The sequence below is a fragment of the Tursiops truncatus genome, chromosome 1 (genome assembly GCF_011762595.2).
Source record: "Tursiops truncatus isolate mTurTru1 chromosome 1, mTurTru1.mat.Y, whole genome shotgun sequence".
Lineage (NCBI taxonomy): Eukaryota > Metazoa > Chordata > Mammalia > Artiodactyla > Delphinidae > Tursiops > Tursiops truncatus.
Genome location: NC_047034.1, coordinates 16416284 through 16431692, shown reverse-complemented (window position 1 = coordinate 16431692; position 15409 = coordinate 16416284). Strand labels below are relative to the sequence as shown.

At 39.8% G+C, this 15409-nt stretch overlaps 1 protein-coding gene and 1 long non-coding RNA gene across 2 annotated transcripts in view; one reads left to right on the top strand and one right to left on the bottom strand.

Moving 5' to 3' along the window:
• Positions 1–1823, bottom strand: part of RRP15 (ribosomal RNA processing 15 homolog) — a 46810-nt gene extending 44987 nt beyond the window's left edge. Inside the window, exon 1 of the mRNA XM_019920547.3 lies at positions 1653–1823. Coding sequence (XP_019776106.1) covers positions 1653–1797 — 145 coding nt within the window. The 5' untranslated portion in view covers positions 1798–1823. The remainder of the gene's footprint in view (positions 1–1652) is intronic.
• A 329-nt stretch (positions 1824–2152) lies between these two features.
• The window catches only part of LOC109547523 (uncharacterized), a 47955-nt gene continuing 34698 nt past the window's right edge, over positions 2153–15409 (top strand). Inside the window, exons 1-2 of the long non-coding RNA XR_002173318.3 lie at positions 2153–2467; positions 3248–3312. This is a non-coding gene — a long non-coding RNA (uncharacterized lncRNA). The remainder of the gene's footprint in view (positions 2468–3247; positions 3313–15409) is intronic.

Sequence of the window (15409 nt, the reverse complement as noted above, 5' to 3'; positions counted from 1 at the left end):
GGAGGGCTTCCCTTGGTGGCGCAGTGGTTGAGAGTCCGCCTGCCTGCCGATGCAGGGGACACGGGTTCGTGCCCCGGTCCGGGAAGATCCCACATGCCGCGGAGTGGCTGGGCCCGTGAGCCATGGCCGCTGAGCCTGCGCATCCGGAGCCTGTGCTCCTCAACGGGAGAGGCCACAACAGTGAGAGGCCCGTGTACAGCAAAATATATATATATATATATATATATATATATATATTGGGAGGTGTTCCAATCCCTGCTCAATGAATAGTCTGTTTTCCTTAACTCCTTTGGCAGGAGATAAGGATTCCAATTACCTAGGGACTGCAGTAGTATATGACAGTTTCTTCTCCTTAGTCCTGGAAGTCGAGGTTTATTCACTTATTTACTTAAATAGCTGCGAAGGATCCACAACACGGCAGGCACTGTCTTAGGCACTGGGGACAGAGCAGTCTCTCCTCTTATGGAACTTACATTCCGGCTCGGAGACACACACAGCAAATATACAATACGTCAGAGGGTTTGAGAAATGCTGAGGAAAATAAAGCAGGGTAGTAACTCAAAAAGTGAAGGCAGGGAGACACGGAGAAGAGTAGTGGTGTACATTAGATAGGGCGGTCAGGGACGAGTCTCGCAGACAAGGCACTGAATCAGAGACTGAAGGAGTGAGCAAGAGAGAGAGCCATGCAAGCATCTGAAAAGTGTTCTAGGCAGTGAAACCAGCAAGTGCAGAACCCATGGTGTGAGAGTTATGCTTAACATGTATAACAAACCACAGGATATCAATGTGGCTAGTAAGGGGCAGAGCAGAGGGGCAGATGATGAGAGAGATGCCTGAACTAGATCATACACAGGCTAAGGACTTTGTATGTTATTCTGAGATGGGTAGCCACTGGCTCATCTTGAGCAGATAACTGACATGATCTGAGGTACATTATAAAAGAATAGGTCTGGCTGTTACAAAGCTCTAGACAGTTCAAAGGAGCAATCACTGGCAGTAGTAAGTCAGGAGTCGTCTGCGACCCCTTTAACCTAAGAAGCTAGTGCCAAGAACGATGGTAAAGAGTAGAAGCATGGACACATCATGGTTGAAAGCCTTAAAATATATTTCCTTCCTTTCAATAGCAAACGTCTCTGAGAGAGAGAGTTATCAACTGCTACTTTTATTTATTCTACTTTAACCACCTACTCTTCTTTCATTTACTATCTCATTTCTAACTCCCCAACAGATGCACGCACCTACCGCACAAGAAAATTCAAGTATACCATCCGTCTTCCTCTTCCGGCCTTTTGCTCCTTGCTCCATATGAGAACTAACTCATTCTTGTAATTCCAAATATCCCCCTTCCTTTCGTCCCTTGCTACTATAAGCTTCGTTTTGCTGCTATAAGAAGGAGCAGTTTCATCTGTTTTAATTAATTACAGTGACGATAAAAATGTCTAATAAAAGAACTTGGAAACTTTAACACGCAACAGGGACCCTTCCCTGAACACCACTTTCCCAAGCCTTCCAAAGGAGCCAAAGTCGCCCCTTCGCCGTCCTGAGGAGACGAAATTCGGGCGGCTAGCGGCAAATGCATTCGCATCCCCTGCTTCCCGCAAACTCATGACGGCCTTTCCTCTGAGCAGCCAAACTCAGCCCTAGTACGTTACCTTCATTATCGGTAGCATCTTTGTCCTTATCTTCCAGCTCCGATGCTGCAGCCGGGGATATCATTTTCATCTTCCCCTTCTTCTTTAGTGAATTTTTCAGCTTTTTCCCCGCACTCACACGTGACTCTCCAACGGCCGCGGCCATGATTCCTAACCGGAAGCGTTCCGTGAGCGTTGCGTCCGGCTGTAACACAAAGGACTTCGGCATCTAGTTCCGGTGATACAAGGTTCCGGGGCGGTGCCATTTAGCCGGGAGTTCTCGGGCTGGAGGCTCACAATATGGATTGGATAGAGGACTGATTGGTTGTCTTTACGTGCTATCTGCTCCAGTAAAAAACAATAATAATAATAAAAATCAGTGAATATACGTTCTCGGCCGACTCCTCTGCCAGCTCGCCCTTTTCCTGGTCCGCCGCCCCACTCTGACCCCCAACCCGACCCGGTCCACTTTCATTTCCTCCCCACGGCTGTTTCCGTATCTGCTGCCGTATTTCATGTTGGTTTATGGTGTTGGACTAACGTCCGGAACGTGCCTACTAAACGCACTAGAAGGGAGGAAGCGAGGACAGTCGCGTGAGGGGTCGAAATCTCGCTCTGATTAACCCCTGAGTGGCTTCCAATTGCAAACCGAATAGAAACTCGCTTTCTTCCCTTGGGTCGCAGGTGTGAAGGGTTCCAGCCCCCACCCCTCCCTCCCACCTAGCTCCGCCCCGCCCGCTCAAGGCGTCCGACCGCGCGGTGGAGACCGAGAAAACAGCAGCTTTGCGCTCCGCGGGCTGCTCCTGCCTCCCTCCCGGGGCCAGCTTCTCCCTGAGGTCAGCCTTTGACACCAGCTTTCCCAGCCCCGCTTTCCCTCGAAGCTGCTCCCACAAGCTGCCCCTATTTCCTTTCCCTAACTTGTCGGCTCCTGGATAATAAGGACCATATATCATTCACTACCCTACCCCCGAGGCCAGCAACGGAGCCTGGCCCGTGATAGGAACCCAAACATATTTTTGGAAGAAATGAATGAATGAATGAATGAATGACAGGATACAACCATTCACAAAGTTAATGAGTCAAACGGATAATGTAGCAAACTCTTACATCGTGTTCCATCGGCCAGGCGTATTCTAAAGACTTTCCCTAAGCTTAGCATTTTCCTGGAAGAGCATTTCTTGTTTTTCTTTAAAACCCAAAATTTCTAAAGGGGGAGGGGGCACACTTCTTCTTTGGGTGCTGTTATCTCTCTGCTCCTTTTATCTGCTATTACTATCTTCTTTAGAGTTGTCTTCACGTCTTACTAGCCAATCCCTTGTTATTCCAATCCTCTGTTAAAGTTAACAATTCTGTATATTAAACTTTCCGAATCAAATTACTAAGTGGTTTCCATCTCCTGATTGGCCTTAACTGATACAAAGATCAGTGTTGTGATGGAAATATTATCAGTTCCCAAATACTGTCCCCACCAGCCTGCAGCACCGTTAAACGGTTCCGTTAAGGTTTAGTCATTTTTAGAAGAGTGGGGGTACTCAGAGTAGAGTTCCTTGTTAAAAATGCAAATATTTATAGGACGATAACATATAAAACAATTTCTTCTGGATGATTTGTTGCAGCTTGGCTGATGTGAGTGCATCAAAGAGCTTTGAACTACTGGACATGGAAGAGATGAGAAGGAGAGGTAATTGCACAGTGTATCCAGAGCAGGGGGTGCTGGGTCTGCAAGGTCTGCATGCTCTGGAAAGATATTCTGGGTAAAGTAATAATTCTTGGGTTCTCTACAGAGAAAGGAATCTATAAAAGGAGAGTGTAAAGGGAAAGAAGATATCTCAGGATCATAGGGAATGATCAGTGAGAATGATCATAGGGAATGATGATCAGTGTTGCTATGTGGGAAGGCATAAGAAAGAGGGATGAGGATAGAGAGTTACGAGAAGAGCAATGCTAGGTCTCTAAACACTAGTGGGACACATTCTCCAAAAGAAGTGATTGCCATCAAATGTGGACTCACAGGAAAAGAAATCATAACTATTTAATTGATTTGTCACTTTAACAAGAGATGTAAAGGAAAACTTAAAAAAAGAAAAAAAAAAGAAATGATGTACTATATTCCTGAAAGACAGATCAAATTTTCTAAAGCAATTTATTTATTCCAACAAAAGTGCCATTGGAAAGTTTGGGGAGAAGAAAGGAAAAGAGCAAAGTCTTGATAAAATAATTCTAAGGTTCAAAATAAGTAAATGATAATAATATTTTTTAAAAAGAGGAGTCTTGAGACAAAGCTTGCCTGTTCAGATATTAGAATATACTATACGTAAAGCTACAATAATTAAAATGTACAGATCAAAAGAAAAAATAAGTGATAATGAAACAAATTCTAGAATATGTAAAAACTTAAAATATTATGCAGGAACTATCACGAGGAAAAGAGAGAAGAGAAAAATTCTGCAAAACTTATTTTAGTAAAATTAACTGTTTAGTGAGAAAAGAAATTAGAGGCTCACATCTTACCCTAAAATTAATTCCAGAATTAAATATGAAATAAATATAAGGAAAAAAAAGAAGTGAAAGTCTGATTTATTGGATTGTAGAAACAATTTTCCAAGTTTAAAATCAATGGAAGTAATTCTGAAAAAGAGAACAATAGATGTAATTATATAAAAACCAAAAACTGTGTATCTAAGAAAATGACCAAAATATAAAGGTAAATAGAATGTGAATAAGACAGAAAATCGATTTTGAGATGACTACATGAAGAATTCATATGACTTTCACATCTGGTCAAGGTGGAGTAACAGGGAGCAAATTTATCCTCCCACCTGAAACAAAAAATAGACAAAATAAACAGAGCAACATTTTTCAAGAACCAGACATTAGATAATGAAGGATAATGACCAATGAGAGATGGGAAACAAACTAGGTGATCCCATGATCTCCTCAGCATACTGCTTGGAGAAAGTTTCCAGACCTGGGCACAGAGAGAGGGGATCGAAGCTGAGCCTGGAAGACTTTTCAAGTTGGAAAGATACAGCTGAGAGTCAGGGAAGACCAAGGCAACTAGAGTTAGCAGGATAGAGTACCAGAGAGAAGAGAGACAACTCAGGAGATCTGTGAAGAGGCTCCCTCAGGGATTTAGGTCAGTACTGATCAACACATACATGTGAGAAACTACCCAAGAACCACTCAAAAGAATTAGAGTCGACAGCTACTTATGCACACGTGGGACTGGGAATAGTGCCTATTCCCACCAGCCAGACTGGCAAAATCTCACAACACACAGTGTATTGGTTAGAGTATCTATCAAAAACTTAAGGGTATGAGATTTTATCTTATTTGCAAGGTAACAAGAAGCCTGCCAAAATTTCATGAATTCTGGTAGAAGACACAAGACTTTTGGGTAAGAGTGGAAGGGCAGATTATTTATTATTCAGAGCAATAGTAGTAGCAAGAGTATCAGCAATTTTTTAGACATTTCTCCGAGCCCCACCACAGAGTGACTCAAAAAGAGCTAGATAACATTTGCACATGCAATGGGTTGACTTACAGGAGAGGGGCTTGAGCTATTTACAATAGCATCAAAACCCACAAAATACTTAGGGGTAAAAGATGTGAAAGACCTATCTGCTGAAGACTACAAAGCATTGCTGAGCCAAAATTAAAGAAGATCCAAATACATGGAGAGGTCTACCATGTTCATGGATCAGAAGATGCAACATTATTATCAATTCTTCCCAAATTGATCTATAGATTCAATGAAATCCCAATCAAAATTCCAACAGACTTTTTTTGTAGAAATTGAAAATCCGATTCTAAAATTCATATGAAAATTCAAAAACCTAGAATAGCAAAAAAACAAATGAAAAAGGACAAAGTTGAAGAGTTAGCACTATATAATTTCAAGACATTGTAAGCCTACAGTTATTAAAATGGTATAATATGGCCATCAAGTAGACAAATAGATCAACTGAACAAAATAGAAAGTCAGGAAATAAAAGCACACACATATATATATACTTATTTATATACTGATTCTATATATATATATGTATATATATACTGATTTCTCTCTATATATACTGATTATATATATATCTACTGATATATATATAAAGAAGAAAGATCTAAAATCACTAATCTAAGTTTCTACTTTAGGAAACTAGAAGGAGAAAAGCAAATTAAATCAAAGTAAGCAGGAGAAAAGAAATAATAAGCATTAGAGCAGAAATCAATAAAATTGAAGGGAGGATCTCAATAGAGAAAATCGATGAACACAAAAGCTTCTTCTTTGAAAAGATCAATAAAATGGATAAGCCTCTAGCCAGGCTAAGAATAAAAGAACTTCAAGAAGTTCAAAAATTACAAATATTAGAAACAAAAGAGAGGACATCACTACAGATCCTATGGATGTAAAAAGTATAATAAAGGAGTACTATGAACAACTCTATGCCCACAAATTTGATAACCTAGATTAAATGGACCAATTTCTTAAAAGATACATTTTCCCCAGATTCACACAAGAAGAAATAGACAATCTGAATAAGCCTGTATCTCTCAAATAAATGGAATAAATAATTAATAACCACCCCAAACAGAAAACACCAGGCCCAACTGCATTCACTGTTAGGGACTGAATTGTGTCCCCAAAGTTCATAAGTTGAAACTCTAACTGCCAATGTGATTCTATTTGGAGATAGAGTCTTCAGAGATGACTGAAGTTAAAGCAGGGCCTATGGGTGGGCCTCAATCCAATAGGACTGGTGTCATTAAAAGAAGAGGAAAAGATACCAACGATGCATATACACAGAAAAGGTGGCCACTTATAAACCAAAGAGAGAAGCCTCAGGAGAAACCACCCCTGCTGGCACCTTGAAGCCTCTAGAACTATGAGAAGATAAGCATATTTATTTAAGCCACCCAGTCCGTGGTGTTTTGCTACAGAATCCCTAGAAAACTAATACTCCCGCCCTATACATGTCCTTCATTTTAGTAAGATAAATTGGATCATTGTTTAGGTCAGTTTATAATATAAGTCAGGTTTTCTGTTCTTTACATCGAAAAAACATTGCACTGGATACACTACATGACCTTGGTCAAGTTGCTTTACCTTCAAAAGGGTAAAGGTGTTTCCGTTTCCTCATATTAAAAATAAGGGAGCTGCACTAAATAAACTCTAAAAATCTTTTCAGCTTACATTTCTATGCCATTATAGAATAAATTTCCAGGTAGACATTGTTTTCCCAAACCATCCCCCCTTCGTTCAAAATCTAAGGTTCAAGACTGATATGCAAACTTTTCCTAAGTTATTTAATAGCAGTAATCTAAAAGTAATAGTAACAATAATGATGATGATGATGATGTTGATGATGATGGTGATAATGTCTGGCTCTGAACTCTGTGTTTTTTTAAAGTAGTAACAGAGTGGAAAGAATATAAAGATGAACATAAATTCTCCTGTGTAGAAAGGTTCTGAACACAGCAAAGTAGAGAAACTTCCTTTGTGGGAAAAGAGGACTCGCAGAATTTAGATGCCAATGAGTGTGTGGCTCTGTGTCTCCTCTGGAGATTGACTAGAAATTCCTAGGAATGATCTTTCATGTGTCACCTTAAGGCTTCTGAAATCCATCAAGGAGCAGGTAACTAGAGCTCCTTTCCCTCTCCAACCAGGTAGCTTTGCTCTCTAAAGGAAAAGTGGAACTACCAACAAAACCCCAGCATTTCAGACTCCTGTTCATATGGGTGTTTCTGAATCTTATCATCTTTATTTTAAGGACACATGTTTCTGAATGCTTTGGAACATCCTCAAAAAGAGGATAGCTTTCCTCTTTATCTTTACTCTCCTCTGGCACTGGACTTCTGCCGGTGATATAATTAAGACCCAGGCAGTGGCCTCATTATTCCTAACCAGACTGAGGCAATGTTTGACTGCCTCTTTAGAAACATCCCTGTAAACAAGAAACGGACAGCTTACATCATCCGGTTGGTGTTAAGCAACGAAGCAGGAGAATACTGGCAAGACTAACAGGCTTTATTTCATTTGAACAAATTACTCTTGGACTCCTGGTCTCAGAGCCTTCATTAGTGACACAGGTACTTTCATGCATCAAGAAGACATAGTCCACCTTGCATAAAGCCTTTCCATTAAACACTCACCTCCCTATGGGAGTTAACAGTCTCTTAGGCAGTATTCATCAGCCATGGCAAGATTTGCCCTGGATTTTTGAATGATCAAGCAACCAAAAGAGAAAAGTGGGCTACCTCGATCCTTCCAGATTTTCAGATTCTCATTTCTACTAGTACAAAGTGCATCCTGAATTGTATACAAGGAACTGCCACTTCTTTCTCATGGTGACAGTTGAACCCAATCTGTGTGTCCTTAATAGACCAGTGATACTTACCATGTATGGTAAATGCTGCAATTTGTCCCCTTTCTAGAACTTTAGGTGTTGCCTCAAATGAATAGGTCTAGGCAAATCTTGCCCATTTCCTCCTCTTTTATGCCTATTAAGGTATTATGTTATTATTATTAAAGTATTATTATTAAGGCATTACATGCACTAAAATTGACCAATTTTAAAAGTGTAGTTTGATGAGTGCTTGTACAGAATCACGTCACCACAATAATTAAGATACGGCATCATCTCCTCACCCTAAAGTGTTCTCGTGTCCCTTTCTATTAGACCCCTTCAATCTACCAGCAGCCCCCTAACAACAACTGAGCTCCTTTCTGACACTCTAGTTTTGCCTTTTCTACAATTTCGTATAAATAGAATTGTACAGTGCATAGTCTTTTGTATTTAAGGTCTGTCTATTTTTATCGATTCTCTAATTGTAATTTCATTAGCACCACCCCACTGATTCAGGAAAGTCGACCATATTCAGCTTTATCTGTAAAGATACAATGTTTGTAAACTAGCTATTTTAAAGCCACCACCCCCCATTTTTGTTATTGCACAATAAAACACTGCAGGCAAATATTCATATAATGCCAAGTGCTATGAGATGGATGGTAGGAATTTTACGGCTGCTATTCTTCATCTTCCAACTTGCCCTACAGGGTCACACACACAAAAGAAAAAGAGAGCATTTGAATGCTGTAACATAATATCCACCTCTCCTGTGCTTAGCAAAAAGCATGTAAATTTTTGGCATAACAAGCCGAAGTCATCAATACGTGGATAAAATTTTGAGAAAAATACAAGTTAAAACTGGGGTGACTTCTCAACTCGCGTAGATTTGCTAAATATTTCTATAGTTTCAAAATGGAATTGGTTGTATTGTTTACAACAAAATTAATCAAATTTTACTGTAAGAATTTTGGAAAAGATGCATACAAAGAAAAAAATTTACATTTATGTTTAAATATAATTTGGATCAAAGTTGTATATACTACTTTTCCACTAAACATTATGCCATAAGGATTTTTGTCACCAGATTTTCTGCTGTTTCACTGCACTAACTACCACCAGCACTGAATATGCTTTCCTCTCAGTACCTGGAAGGGATGCTAAGCACAGAGCACTGATGCTGTTACCCTACAGAGTTTTTCAGTGTTTATTTCTTATTGAATTTAGGGGTATTGGTTACACTTGCTGGGTTCAAAATATGGGCTCCACACGTGGCACAATGCACCACTCAGACCTCAGCCTTCTTTGTCTTAGAAAGCAGGGATTCTGTTTTCTGAATCTCTGATTCACAGATGGGTGATACCAAGAATCTTGACATTTAGACAATGGAGAGATTTGTCTAGCCTTTCACTCTTGTTCTGAACACTTGCTGCCCAGCTGTGTGAGAAGAACATTTTTATTTTCAGAATGATCCTGGACCTGGGCAGTAAAGGATCCCAATATGCAGTGAGTCTGGAGAGGGAGCTCTCAATTTGAGAAAAGAGATTAGGGATGAATCGCCAAAAGACAACCTCCCCTTTCTTAGCAAGGAAATTTGTCTTTCTGTTGCCTCTCATGGTCATATGAAGTCATGGAGGATTAAAAGAAAGCATGTGATCTTGTGGATTGTTTTCATTTTGTTTCTGTTTTATTTTTTTATTGAAGTATAGTTGATTTACAATGTTGTGTTAATTACTGCTGTACAGCAAAGTGAATCAGTTATACATATATATATATATATATATATATATATATATATATATATATATATATATATACACATTCTTTTTTGTATTCTTTTCCATTATGGTTTATCATAGGATATTGAATGTAGTTCTCTGCGCTATACAGTAGGACCTTGTTTATCCATTCTGTATATAAAAGCTTACATCTGCTGACTCCAACCTCCCACTCCATCCCTCCCCCAACCCCCTCCCCCTTGGCAACCACCAATCTGTTCTCTATGTCCGTGATTCTGTTTCTGTTTCATAGATAGGTTCATTTGTGTCATATTTTAGATTCCACATACAAGTGATATCATATGGTATTTGTCTTTCTCTTTCTGACTTACTTCACTTGGTATGATAATCTCTAGTTGCATCCATGTTGCTGCAGATGGCATTATTTCATTCTTTTTTATGGCTGAGTAGTATTCCATTATATATATGTATCGTATCTTCTTTATCCATTCATCTGTCGATGGACATTTAGGGTGTTTCCACGTCTTGGCTATTGTGAATAGTGCTGCTATGAACATAGCATGAATCTTTTTGAATTATAGTTTTCTCTGGATATATGCCCCTTTTTCTTTTAATCATAGAATTTTAATGCCTGACAAGGCCTTAGATGTATGGGAGCAGGTGGGTTGAGACTGATATGCCCAAGGCCACACAGGAGGAGGAACTGTCCAACACTCACGGGCCTGACTCCCAGCGCTGTGTTCTTTCTTCAGCATCACGTTGCCTCTCCATGGAAAACAAGGCTGTCCTTTTCAGGCTCTATTGAAATATTAACTTTCCAGCATTTTGGACTCCACTACCTTGGCGAGTTGTTGTGGTATTAAATACACAGAACTTTCCTTTTAAAAAAAATTGGGGATAGTCATGTGTCTGATGAAGCCTAATCTTAGCCACTATCACAACACATTAAAAATGGCCATTACTACCACAAACACTTTCAAGGTAAGCTAGAGCACATTGCCTACTTGCTTTTCTAATTTTCTTCAAGCTTTGTTCATTTTGTCATTTCCAATGGACTCATTCATATGAAAGTAGAAACCACGAAATTAATTTTCTTAAGATGGAAACTAGACCACATTTGGCAACAACAACAGCATCAAACTCAGTGCACTAGGGCCTTGTCTTTGCACAGGAGACAAGAGAAATGGGTGGAGAATGTGAGGGTTTGCAATAGAATTTGTAGCTAGCTTCACCTCCAGAGAAGGTGTCTCCATGAAGCTAGAAGTCCTCCAGTGACCTGAGACCAGATTTCGAAGTCCTGATCCAGATGTGTGCATACGGCTGTAGGTTGAAGTGCGTACCATGGCTTTGCCTCTGTGTATATTTACCCACAGATCTTTTGGGGAGGATTTTTAATAAATTGCTCCTGGAATATTGTTGGCTTTAAGGAAACCTTGGTGTCTTTACTAAAGAAGAGAGTTTTCCTCTCAGTGTCAATATTATTTCCTGAGCTTGCCATTGAATACGGCTCACAATGGTAAAACTAGATATTTAGCATGGCTTTGGATCAGAAGCAGGTCCCAAATGGCTACCTGTCCATTCAGGTTCTTTAATGTGAGCAATATTAATAGAATCCCTGGAGCTGGAATCTCACATTTAGAAAACCCGTCAGTAATATTCTTGTTACACTTTGACTATCCGTTGATGATCTGTGTCTCACTCACAGGAAAACCAACAGAAATGAAATTGTATATTTTTTATTTTGTAATGGCCCAATTATGTTCAGCCTCACCTAGTAACGGGTCTCTCTAATTAGTGGATAGAAGTTGCAGGGAAGCTATGACCTTTGGTTCTTCCTTTTACTAAGGGAAAAGGCCTTATACTGTGTGAGGGGGGTCATGATGAGATTGTTCCTGAAATCCACTAAGTAGGTTAATAAATATATTCTGACGACTGTTGATTTTTCTGTGAGATAACCAGAAGACCATTCTGCTAACTTCAGCAAGCTCAGATTGTGGTAGACTCATCAATGCTACTTTTTTGGTCCTTTATACTTGGGATTCCTCCCTGAGTTTCCTTGTAAAATGGGGATCAGTGGAAGGATGGGAACTGCTTTGACAAGCTTCTAGTAATTTCCTGCCTCCAGGAAAAACAGGTAGATAGTCAAAATGGGCCTGTGTGGCCTGAGCTTCTCTTCAAAAGGAAATGCAAACAATGTCCTTCACAGACAGTTCCAATGTCAACCTTCATAAGAAGTAAAGAGTTAGAAATTATAGTGATAAGCAATAAGTAATAAGCAAAGAGGTCTCCTGAATCAGAAAAAAAGATGGAACCAATTGAAATCAGATGGGTATTAACAAGAAGACCTGCTCTGCTGGTTCTTCCCCAGGCCTTGAGTAGGGTCAAATAGAACAGTGAAAAAGGTCAGAAAAAAGATGCCTGGCAAGATTATGAATACCACTCGCATTCTACTTCCTAATACCTCTTGAATCTACCAGGTTCTGTCCATCCTACTGCCACTATCTTGGTCAAAACCTCCATTTTCCCTCCAGTGGACTTCTTGCCAGTGGTTCTCAATCTCAGAAGTTTTTCCCCCAAGGGGCCTTTGGCAGTATCCAGAGACATTTTTGGTCATCCCACTGGGGCATATTGTTGGCATATAGTGATTGTTCTGCTAACCACCCACAAGGCACAGGACAGAACTCCACATCAAAGAATTTTCTGGCCCCAAATGTCAATATTGCAGAGGTTGCCAACCCAGCCCTAGCCCCTGCCCACCCCTCATCTTGGACCACTCTCCTCCTGACCTATGCTTCAGGCATGGTGGATTTCTTTGTTTCACAAAATTTCCATCTCATCTCCCATTTTCAGTCCCTCGTGTATGTTATTTTCGCTGAAGGATATACTCCCTCCCCTACAACTCTACCCTCTCGTTACCTAAACGTTATTTTGAGTCCCTTCCACAAGGAAACCTTGTCCAACATACACCCAGTCTCTTATACACTAACAAGCATATTTAGGGTCATTTCCAAACCTGGGTGGAGCTGATAATGAAATCCTCAGTATTGGCGGCTGGCCAGTGAGAGAGGATGTGATGGACATGGGTTTCGCAGGGCATGGAGCAGACATGGCCGAGTGCTGACCCTTCCCTGCTTAAGTTTTCTATTTGAAATGATTGTTAACTGACAGACATTTTACTGAAATAAATTCCAAGCACCATCTGTGCTCCAGCGATTGTGTCAGGTAAAGAAGGGCGAGAAGAATACCGAGAGGAACATAACACGCTTTCACATCGTGTATTGTTCAAAGTGCGTACCAATTGCGAAGAGCAGATGAGGAAGTGACTAATCTGATCTCTATTGGTGTTCATAATCATACAATAAATTTTCACTGAGTATCTACTAAACGCCAAGCATTGTGCAAGGTGCAGGGCATACTAAAGGCAAATAGCAAACTGTTTTTACTCTTAAGGTATTTCCTATCCAGTGGAAATAATAGCTAATTTTACTGGACTTCACAATTCCTTCACATGTATTGTATCTCATTCCTTCCCTCACACTTTCCGCATGAATCTGATGTTATAATTATGCCAAATTAACAGAGGAGGAAGCTGAGCTTTGGAGAAGACAGTTAAATAGAATGAAATATTTTGAGTGAAGGGCCCACGTCTGCCTTATTTATTGTTGTAACTCCAGTGGCCAGCTCAGAGTGGGTGGTCATTATGTATTTGTTGAATGAATGAGTAAACTTCCTTGCCAAAGGTCACAGCTTAGTAAGTGATGCACTAGGATTCCCTGCCTTCCAAATTCGTACTCATTCTTCCACATCAGATCCTTGAAACGGTTTCATGTCTGCCTTTAATTAATGTCCATTTGTCTACTAGGTGTTTAATCCATGAGGTATAAGAAGGAGACCTATAAGAGGAAAGGGGAAAGAGACATGCAGGCAAAGCAAAAGGGATGCTCATGATTCATTGTTTCTCTCTCTCCCTTCAGCTAGTTAGAAGCCCCTGGAATAACAGGCTAGTGCTTTAATGAATCCCTTTGACTCCCCCTGTTAATGGCAAAGAGTATTCAATTTTACACAGAAGTTATAACAGAGGAAAACTTCCACAGCAGACGGAGTCCTTTAAAATTATGTTTCATTTTCACAACTATAGACGTAAATTTAAGTAAATGAGATCTCTCCTGTTAGTTGTGAAGGTTTTGATGGTTTCATAAATCCCGTGATACGCCTCGGGTGTTAACTATAGTTGACTTTTGGAAGTAGGGTCAGGAAAGTTAGTGAAGGGGAAATTATACAACAAGGTGGGTTTTTTTCCCCTTAAATTGTTGAATACGTGTTCTTTTGGAAACAAAAACACTAATTCAAAAAGATATATGCACCCCAATGTTCATAGCAGCATTATTTACAATTGCCAAGATATGGAACCAACCTAAGTGTCCACTATTAGATGAATGGATAAAGAAGATGTGGTACATACACACACACACACACACACACACACACACACACACTGGAATATTACTCAGCCATAAAAAAGCACACCATTTTGCCATTTACAGCAACATGGATGGACTTGGAGGGCATTATACTAACTGAAGTAAGTCAGACAGAGAAAGACAAATACTGTATGATATCACTTATATATGGAATCTAAAAAATACAACAAACTAGTGAATAAAACAAGAAAGAAGCAGACTCGCAGATATAAAGAACAAACTAGTGGTTACCAGTTGGGGGTCGGCAGTGGAGGGGGAAGTATAAACTACTGGGTATAAGATAGGCTGCAGGATGTATTGTACAACATGGGGAATATAGCCAATATTTTGTAATAACTGTAAATGGAAAGTAACTTTTAAAATTGTGTAAAAAAACTTTAAAAAAATTTTAAAGAGTTCTTTTGGGGAAAGATCTTATGGGAGCTTTGTATAGAGTATATGAGTAATTGTAATGGTGTCAAGAAGATATACACACACACATACACACATATATGTGCTGTGTCATTAGTAACTCATTTTGAATAATCATATACTGAGGGTGAAAATTAGTCCTGGCATTTGTGTCATTAATCCAACCCTGGGCAGGTCATGAACGTTGGAAACCTGATACAAAATGGTCTGCCATTCATAACTCCAAACCTTTCTTTTTTGGAGTCACAGTTGTGAGTTGTGGATGTTACAGATGGTGGCGATTATCATAACGATTATCGTTATGATTATCTAACCTTAAACTGAGAACTACTGCCAGGCAGTCTTGTCTGAAAAGCTCTTAGGCATCAACACTGCAGGAAGACCATGACATAGTATCTGAGGTTAGACTTGCAGAGGCTGCCAGAATTATTCTCCCTCCATCAAAGGAGTTTGATCCCCAAACCTAAGCTCTAAATGCAATCTAGCAGTTACGTTTGCCTGTTCCTGCCTGCCATAAAGAGCGTGACCATATAAGTGTGATACTTGGTAAACTTTTAGAAGGTGAAAGGGAGCTAGGCCCAAGCCATGATGGTTTTGAGAGGAAAATATGGAAGAAGAGAGTTGAGGACCTTTTTTTTTTTTTTTTTTTTAATTTGAGGATGTAAGGAGGAATTATTAGAAGTTCAAAATCAATTCTGAGGAACTAGAGCATAATCAAGACTGGCTACTGACATCATTGACCAAGAGGCAGGTCCAGTTTGAGAGAGGACATCAAGACTTCTGCATGGTGATTCTCTGCATTC